The sequence below is a fragment of the Zonotrichia albicollis genome, chromosome 3 (assembly GCF_047830755.1).
Source record: "Zonotrichia albicollis isolate bZonAlb1 chromosome 3, bZonAlb1.hap1, whole genome shotgun sequence".
Lineage (NCBI taxonomy): Eukaryota > Metazoa > Chordata > Aves > Passeriformes > Passerellidae > Zonotrichia > Zonotrichia albicollis.
In genome coordinates this window covers 64,186,392-64,196,293 of record NC_133821.1, presented here as the reverse complement: position 1 = coordinate 64,196,293, position 9,902 = coordinate 64,186,392, and the positions used below count along the sequence as shown (strand labels likewise).

General features: G+C 46.8%; 1 protein-coding gene across 3 annotated transcripts in view; it reads left to right on the top strand.

The window, feature by feature from the left end:
* The first annotated feature begins 655 nt into the window (after positions 1-655).
* Positions 656-9,902, top strand: part of TMEM181 (transmembrane protein 181) — a 34,026-nt gene continuing 24,779 nt past the window's right edge. Inside the window, exon 1 of one of the 3 annotated variants that reach the window (XM_074537675.1) lies at positions 656-1,048. In XM_074537675.1, the coding sequence (XP_074393776.1) occupies positions 918-1,048 (131 nt within the window). In that variant the 5' untranslated portion in view covers positions 656-917. Of the gene's footprint in view, positions 1,049-7,773; positions 7,911-9,902 lie in introns of those variants that run through there. The other 2 variants (XM_074537674.1, XM_074537676.1) reach the window with 2 other exon arrangements.

The window sequence follows — 9,902 nt, the reverse complement described above, 5'->3', positions numbered from 1 at the left end:
AGGGCAAGGCTGGCAAATAACCCAGCCCAGCTTCCTGAATGTTAGGGGAAGATATTTACATGAGAGGAGCAGTACAGAAGACTTTGATATTTATACCTTCTAGACACAATGACTGCATATCAAGAGTAACGGAATTTTTGCTTTTAATATGGATATCATCACTGCCATTAATTAGTAGAAATTAAGGCTTCAACTGATTTAATAATTTAAACGAGTTTAAATGTGAATTTGTTTATGAAGGAAAGTTTAATATGAATGAAGCTAACATGGTGCTCTGTAAACTACTAGAGTTCAGTTCAGAGGTTCTAGATTTAGACAGTGTAAACAGCATCATTCTTAGTTTTGGACCATTTACAGTGTCATGACCATGAGAAGTGGATTTAGCATAGGGTTTCTTTTACATACCTGCTACGTTGGGGAAAAGAAGCAAAAATAATCAGGGCAATTATTTTACACAGAGCCGGTATGCTTTTGATAACAAAACAGTTTTATTAAAAAAAAAAAAAAAGAAAAAAGAAAAGAGATATTTTTAGCAGAGGTAATGCGAACTCGTTGCTCGCTTCCCGGCACCGGCCGCCCCTCTCCGTGGTGCTGAAGCGCTCCCGCCGCCCCCGAGGGTGCGCGCCGTGCGCGGAGGGCCCGCCCTGCATCCTCCGCCCCTGCATCCCCTGCTGCTGCATCCCCATTCCTGCATCCTTCCTCCGTGCATCTCCCGCCCCTATATCGGTGGTCCCTGCATTCGGCCCCCTTCCCTGCATCCCCCTTCCCTGCATCCCCCTTCCCTGCATCCCCCGCTCCCGCATCCGCTCCCCCCGCATCCGCCGCCGCCGCTGCGGCTCCAGCGCCGCCCCCGCCGCGCAGCGCCGGGCGGGCTCCGGCGGGGCTCCATGGCGGAGCGCGGGGCCTGAGGCGGCGGCATGGAGGCGGACTTCGCCGCCTTCGGGAGCCCGCTGTGCGGCGAGGTCAAGCGCTTCTGCCGGCGGGTGCGGGAGACGTACCGGGAGATCCAGGAGGACCTGACGCCCTACAAGGATGATCGCTACTACCGGTACTGCGGGCGCGGCCCCGCCGGGATCGGGGCCGAGCGGGGGGTGGGTGCCGGGCATCACACGGGAACCCCCGGGAGCGGCCGCCCGGCCCCGCGGCTGCTCCAGGCGAGCGCCCGGATCCATCCCGCAGCCCGGCGGCGGAGGGGCCGCTGCTCCGCCCGGGAGATGTGCTCTGGCAGAGCCCCCCGATCGGGCAGCCCAGCCCCACGCCTCTCGTCCTGCCCTCACCTGTTAACACCCACCTACACAGGCAATTTGCATCTGCGTCCCTCCGTGCTACCGCTTTTCCACTGCCGTAGCAAGCAAGGATGTGTTCTAGAGGCAGCCGCGAAACAATCCTGTAACGGGGTAAGAACAGATTAGGAAAATGAGAGTGGTTGGCAAAGGTTGAGGTCAGAAGGGACAGATACACTGCCTGGGCTACACCCACATTTCTTCAGAGCCTTGCCATGTCTGCTGTTTCTGTGACTGACTAGTGATGGCTGGAGAGATGGATGGTTTGAGATTACACAAGGCTAGGAAGGGCTCCAAGGGTGTTGGGCACCTCGGTTATAAATGAAAGGAATTTTTGAATTGGAGGAAGTTTCTGAAAAAGTCCAATGAACATCAGGAGAAACAGGTGCGAGGAACTATGCAGAGAATGGATGCTGTTCAGCTACACAAATACAAGCTGGGGAAGAGTTATATGACGTTTTTGTCTTAAAAGGGTATAGAAAATGTAATCTTTTATAAAATAGCCTCTTTCAACAATGACGTTGTCTTACACACATGAAGAAGGTAAATGTACAGCAGAAGCATAAGATGTGAGAGTTACACCACCTACTTTAGTCAACACTCCAGACCTTAGTGCAAGCTATGTCCAATTCTGAACACCACACTTCAAGGGCCTGTCAGTGGAAGGGAGGATAAGACAAGGATCTGGATAATCAAAAGCATAGCTTTGAGGAAAATTTGAGATTACTCCCCTAAAACAGCAAACATTGAAGTTGGAGGAATAGGAATTTCTGTAAAGAGAAACTTCATGTTCATCTTGGACAAAACAGTACAGAGTAATATTCACTGAGGCAATAAAAGTTCTTGTTAGACATCAAGAAAAAAATCTGAATGGGAAGCATGGCAAAACACTACAAGAAAGGATTATCCAGAGAGACTCCAGCATCTCCATCATTGGAGTGTTTTAAAAACTTTTGACAAATACATCCCAGGAAAGTCTTAGATCTGGCAGATGCTGTCCCAAGACAGAGGGAAGGATGAGGTACCTTGTAAGGTCTCTTTCAGCTCTATTTTACTGTGCATCTGGGCAGTCTGCTTCTGCACAGCGCTCCAGCTGTTCTGCTTAACTCATTTGACTTCAGAATGTGGTTTTTCCCAGTGAAGGGGCAGGTAGTCCATTAGATTGAGTTTGTCTCATTATTCACAACATCAAAGACTACAGAGTCACAGAGCTTGGAAACACTGACAGCTTGGCAGAATCTAGTAAAACCATGGTCTTTCCTGTCAAAACAGTGGCTCCTTACACTTGAGTGTGGTGTAAGAAGCCATGGGAGGTGATAAGGGGTGATGGCAATGTACCTGTGTGCATCTGGCAGCGCAATGAGGAATTTTGGCACTAGAATGGAGAAAGACAGGAGCATTAACTTGTTGAATTAACAAATAAGAGGTCCTGGGAGAGGCATTTGTTCAGCTTTATTTCTAGAAGAATCCTGAGCTCTCCAAGAGAAACTATTATTAATTCATTTTTATGACTTAAGAGCATATGGAGGGACTTTCTGTATTGAAAAGGAAAGTTGCTACCTCAGTGAATCAAATGAGCTTGCAGAGTTAGTGCTAGACTGCTCTTTCCTCAGTGACAACACCCCAAGAGGTATCAGCTGCTGGTCATCTAGAATGAAATGGAGTAATACTGGACTCTTAGCACAGAAATAGTACTTCCTGACTTACAAGTCATGCTAGTAATTCCCTACATTCCCAAGATCTTAACCTAAGTGACCTGGTGTAAAGTGAGTTACTGCCCCTGCACACCCGCTGTTCTGGTGAGTGCTTCTCCTCAGCACCGTGGGTGGATGTAGCAATGGCACCTTGCTCCTTGCTTGTTAGATTCCTGCTGTGGAAGAGGGTTCCTTGATGCTACCATGCATTCTTCTTACAGGCAACCCCCACTTACAGAAAGGAGAATTAGATTTTTATCCTCTTGTCCCTCTTTGTTTTACTCAGGACATTTGGTCAGGTTATAAATGAGCACACTCTGGGATGTAACATGGAGACTTTACTTCTCTCACAGCAGGTGGCAACTCCCCTGCTTCTCTAAGGCATTTTGAGTATTGGTATGAATACTGGTATGAAAACAGCTTAGTACCAATTTTACTAAAACACATTTTTATCTCTTTGACATGCTACCAGTGAGATACCAAAGCTTACCAGAGGATACCAGGCTTCCCAATCAGCTGACAGATATTTTTCAGTGGGAATTTCATAACTCTATCACCTAGCTGGTGTTAGAGAGTTCAGCTTGCTGGAAACATTTTGAAGAATTGAAGAGCAGGAGGGTGTCCAAATTGTGGTCTGACATCAGAGTTGCATAACTGCACCATGGCATTCCTGAAAAAACAATTTCTAGGTTAATGAACATGTCCCACTGGCCAATCAGCTTATACAGGGAAGCACAGTGTTGATGCTGAATTTAGTAATAATACCGAGACTGAGATAAATATCCTTCAATCTGCCCTGCTTTACACAAGGGATAAACTTTAAACTCCTATAATGTAGTAATATGACATTTTGTACATCAAAAGGAAAATACTATATATAGGACATCACGAAAAGTAATTTTTAACTTGCAGCTTTAATTAATGCTTGATGTTACACAGACAATCTTCAAACCATGTGGGAAAATTTCACTGACTGTGGTTCTGCTCCTTTGGCAAAAATACCTGAGAATACCACATCATTTCACTCAGCAATAAAGAGAAGCTGTTCATTTTTCCTTAGAGAACTGGTACCTGTGTGCTTCTGAGCAGAAATCTGAAGTTGCCAGAGAAGGCTGTTGTGATAAAATATACATTTCTTCACACCAATATGCATCTTCTACCAGGGTTAAAGTGCAAGGCTGTGAGAAGCTGTGGGGTCAACAAGACCCACTCTAATTCCTGGAAGGTTCATGCTGCCTTCAGCCTTGACCCAGGCAGGATTTTCAGGCTGCTTTGAGCCACAGCTGGTACCCTTCTCTTGTTCTTTCAGGGTCCTGGCAATTGGAAGAACCTGAAAAACCCCAAGGGGAAGTATATAGCTAGGGCCAGAAGGCTTGAAACAGAGAGGAGGATGAGACTAACACTGTAGCTTTATGATTGCTTCAAGCTGCCATAAGCTGGCTCTGTGGCTGGAAAAAGCCATCGTAGCTCTCATTTCCCTGGTCACACATTTCTGTTCTTTCCTCATCTGCTCACAATTAATCCTTTATCTGCACACTGACTGAGCAACTGATTCCTAAGTGACCTTTAACTCAGATGATTTCCATTATTTGATTCATCAGTGCACTGCACTAACATGAGTGCTGGCAAAATTGAAAGAGCTCCAGCTAGAGAGAGGCTGGATTTCACCTGTTGTCACTGAAGCTGTGACTCTGTAGCTGTGAGCCATGAAAGTGTAAACTGGCCATGAAAGTACAGCTTCAGTGCTGAGGTGTTCAGTTTAAGTAGAATCCCAGCTGAGCGAGCATTCAGCCTCCTGTTGACAGCTCAGTCTGCTTCTCTTGCAAGCCTCATCCATCACACACTGTCCAGCTCCTACAACCAATGAGGCAGACAGCAGCTGCTTGCACTATTTCATCCCAGAGCAGGTCAGACAAGGCACTCAGTGGCATCTTCTTGGAAGAAGCAGAGTGAGACTGACTGACTGTGAAGAGAGAGGAGTTTCACAGTGTCTTCCCACCAAGTGTTTAGGTTGTGAACTCAGTGTCAAAATTTTTACAAAAAATAGCATGAAATGTACATGTTTACAGTGTATTCACAGTCCTTTGAAAGTTGGTAGAGAGCAAAGAGAAGTGTGGTCCCATGGCTATTTGAAGTGAGCTGGATTACAAACTGTTACCCACACAGTTTTCCAAGTGACTTTTGGCAAGGCTCAGTCTCTCTGTGCTTCAAGTTTTCCTACCTACTCAATGAGAATAATATAGTTTTGGTTTGAGGATAATAAACTGAGGTTAGTGAGACACCTGAGTGCCAGAGGGATTGGAGCAGTCCTTGGAACAGCTCAGTTGTGAGCACATAAATAGAAGTGTAACTGCAGAGAGTCATAACTCCATAACCACGCTTCCCAGAACACTGGGAATGGTCACAGATGCTGTAAGCACCACTCCATCATCTTCTGGCCTTGGAGAACTTGTTGGAGAAGCCTGAAGTGTGCTGAAAGCAGCACAATGCATGTCATAGTCATCCATGACCTAATGGCCAATTGTGGCTTGGCAGTGATGATAACTTGTTCCGAGCAGATACACTTTGTTAAGTTGTCCTGATTACTCAAAGCTTTATTTTCTTCCCCCCAGTTAATTCTTGTCTACAGTTTAAACTCTTGTTGATTTAAAATGCGTGAACACCTTTTCTTCACTAATTGGTACTATGTATTTCTCAAGGCAACTGTCTTTATGAGATTGCCAAGTGATCATCAGTGCTGTAAATGTATCCCATCACTGATGGGATAAATACCAGTATCAATGACTAAAATAATTCCCAGCATGTTTTTAGGTTCAGTGGTGTTACACAAGAGTGGTATATTGGGTCCCACAGGTCACAAGTAATGACATAACTGCCCCTAGAGTAATGGAATAAAATGAATAATATTATTAATCCTAAGTACTTTTAAAAAGGAAATGCATTAAGACCATTGTAGCATCGAAGTAAGCTTTTAATGAAATTATTTAACTGTTGAAGAGATAATTTTTACATTATTTGTTGACTGATCTATCTAAGCATTTCTTTGGTGGTCAGTCCAAAGTGGCTCTGCCTTCTGTATATGACAAACACCAAAGCCAGGCAGTTACTCTGAATTTCATTCAAGACTACACATCAGGTATTCCCACATGTTTCAATAACTGCAGTGCTGACTTTCTATGAGGAGATGTTAGAGCTATCAAAAATTAATACAAAACATAGTTTGGCTAACCCTTACACCTTCCTACTCTTTACCATCACTACCCAGGTTGTCAATATTTGTTGCCCAGTCTTAGGACATTTAACAGAAATTCAGAACAGAAATCCAACTTTATCTTAACATTGTGCAAGAACAGAACACTGTTGAGTGTGAACTAGAGATTTTTATTACATAGTGTGTTTAAAGTAGTCGCTTACTTCTAGGATTTAATTTCTGTTTCTCATGAGCTGACTGAATTCTCTGCAAACACGACACATCAATCACATCCCTTGAATACCACAAAGCTTCGTGCAGATGACTGCAGCGACAGCATTTTAATTCCACTGAAAGAGCTGGTAAACAAATTGGTTATGACCCAGGTGGCACTAAACATGTGCGTGTTCAGCATGGATACATCACACTGGGCCTTTTCCCTAAAATTGACAGGTTTAGACTGGATTCAGAACCACTTCTGTGTCCCAAGTATTTTCTGTTTATACGGTTAAATTTCCCTCTGCTACCGGGGGTTGCTACTACTACACCACAAGCTGATAAAATACACTACAAATGTGGAAAATACTGCTGTTATCCTGACACAATGACATGTTTGGCCTCATAACCAACAGTATGAGGTTCAACTAGACCAAACGCTGGGCTCTACACTTCAGTGACAACCCCAGAAAGGGCTACAGGCTGGGGAAGAGTGGCTGGAAAGTGGCCTGGCAGAAAAGGACCTGGGGGTGCTGGAAAACAGCAGCTGACCATGAGCCAGCTGTGCCCAGGTGGCCAAGAAGGCCGATGGCATCCTGGCCTGGATCAGCAATGGTGTGGCCAGCAGGAGCAGGGCAGGGATTGTCCCCCTGTACTCGGCACTTGTGAGGCTGTGCCTCAAATCCTGTGTCCAGTTCTGGGCCCCTCACTGCAGGGAGGACACTGAGGGGCTGGAGCATGTCCAGGAAAGGGCAACGGAGCTGGGGAAGGGTCTGGAGCACAGGTGCTGTGAGGAGCAGCTGACGGAGCTGGGAGTGATTATTCTGGAGGAAAGGAGGCTCGGGGAGACCTCATAGCTCTCTACAGCCCGGTGAGGGTTGGTCTCTTTTCCAAGGAACCAGACACAGGACAAGAGGAAATGGCTTCACGCTGCACCTGAGGAGGTTCAGCTTGGACATTAGGGGGAATTTTTTCACAGAAAGGGTGATTAGGCATTGGAACGGGCTGTCCAGGGAGATGGTGAAGTCTCCATCTTTAAAGGTGTTTAAGAAAAGACTGACGTGGCACTCCGTGCCATGGTGTACAAACACGGTGGTGTTAGGTCATGGGTTGCACTCGCTGATCTTGCGGATCCTTTTCCAACCTAGCTGGTTCCCTTATTCTGTGTTACTGTCATTTTGAACCCGCAGGCCAGGACCAGCCGTGTGCCGGCGCTGCAAGCCGGCTCACCAAAGATAAGCTGGCGCCCTATCGCACTCCCTGCCGAGGGGTCTCTCCCGCTCTCCCTCCCACCGCCCCGGCGGAGCGCGGGCCCGTGTCCCCTCGGGCTCGCCGTAGCTCCCCCGCCCCCCCTCCTCTGCTCCCCCGCGGCCGGGGCGCGGCGGGGCCCGTGACGTATGTGGGGCCGCGTGGCGGCCGCGCGGTGACGCACGCGGAAGGCGTCGCGCGGCGCCGGCTGTGCCACGGCGGCGGCGGCGGCGCGCGGAGGAGGTGCCGGCAGCGCGCGCGCGGCGCCGCCATGGAGCCGTGAGTGGGGGCGGGGGGGCGCGGGGGGCGCGCGAGCCTGAGGGGCGCCGGCTCGCCCGGGTCCCGGTCCGGGTCCGGGAGAGCAAATGGGGCTCTGTGAGGGAGGAGCGGACTGTTGTCATTGACGGAATCACAGAACGGGCGGGCTCGGAAGGAACCCGGTCATTGAGCGTGTGGTCCAGCCCGCCTGCTCCGGCAGGGTCCGTCCTGGAGCACGCGGCACGGGATTGTGTCCTGACGGGTGTCGGGTATCTCCAGGGAGGAGAGCCCTCAGTCTCTTTGGGCGGTCGGAGTGTAATTCGGTTTCTACACGTTATCCTCTCTAAGGAAATCAGCTCTCCGAGGGTTAAATGAATGTTTCTGAGGCTGTGGTTCGCCCCTCAGAGCCCCGAGGGTGACTGTCCTTTTCTTTAGGTGAACGCTGTGAGTTTGCCTTTTATATGGTGAATAAAACCTCCCCCCAGCCCCGCTATCTTCACTCTCAGATTGCTTGTTAAAAGAAAAAGAAAAAACTTGTTTTCCCGGATATTTCTTGGCATGGACCAAGAAATGCATGACCAAGGGCCATAGCCGTGATTAATTATTCAGGCTTAAATGAATACAACGAACAACAACTAAAAAACCAAAAAAGCCAATCCCACCCCGTGCACACATACAAAGATAAAGCGTAGCCATGTTTATCTGTCAGTTGCCATGTAGAAGTTCTATGTAGTACTGACAATGTTAATTTTATGCCTCTTTTTGTCTAGTCATGTGCTGCCTTATTAGCTATTAACCCTTGTGGAATACATTTGCAAAAAGAAATTCAAGGTCTTCTGAGGGACACCAAAGCAGGCAATGTATTTAAACCATGAGCAAGTGCAGGGTGTATGGGCAGCCCCAGTACTGTCAACGTAGGTAGAATATATAATTATTCAAATCAAAGTGGGTTTGATGGTTCTATTTGGGAGCAAGCCTAAAATAGAGAAGAGCAGTTGGAGGCAGAGATGTTGAGGCTAGGATTTCAGAAAAGCTGCTGTGCATAAAAGCAAGCTATTTCTGATTTTAATATCGACTCTGTGCCTACATACTGCTTAATCTCAGTTTCACCACAGCTTTCCCTTCTTTAAAGTCAGTCTTTAGTGAAAACTGTTCTATAATAGGCTCTTTTTCTTGATGGTCTTCATGAAAGACTTTGTTGTGCAGTCATGAGAAATGATTTGAAGGTGAGGAATATCCTGAGGAACATTTTGCTGACCATTTGGAGACAAAACTTTACTCCAAAAGCGAGATGTAACCTCCCTTTACATCTCACATATGAATGGCTCCTGAAAGATTGCAGTAGTTTTGAGTGTGTTTCCAAAGTTAACTCTCACAGGCTGCGCTAGAGCAGTTTAGTTTTACTGACTGCTATTTGAGACATGTAAGTATACAATTTCTCTGTTTGTATCTCAGTGTTTTCTCCTCCTTTGCAGTCAGTTTCAGACATAGGTTAATTATAAACCACACTGAATTAGGGTAAAGCTGAGTGTAGGTGGTAAAAGCTGCCTGAAAGACCTGCAGACAGTTGGATGCCTAGTCTTGAGCTTTGGACTGCTGTGGTTGGGCTGATTAAAGTATCTTCCACTTGGCTTGGTAAAGCAAAGCACAGTTTTTTACTTGTTTGAACAGGTGCATCCAGAGGGAGTAATCTTTTTTGATTTTCCTATAAATGTGTTTCCAACATTTCATTCCTTTCTTGGGCATTTCAAATGTAAGATAGAGGCTGTCAGTGGGGCATCACCAACTTGCACTTAGGTATATTCATAAACTTTATGTAATCTCTTTCCAAAAGGCAGGTGTTAAACAATGGACTCAGGGGAAGGTGATTTGACCTGCTTTGTGTGTCAGCTGGTGGTAGGTGCAAGGAGACAAATCTGCACAAGGAAGTTATGCAGCTGCAGCAAGGGGCAATGGAGCATGCATCACCTGATAGGAATGCTGTAAATTGTGGTTTGCCCTCATGAGAAATGC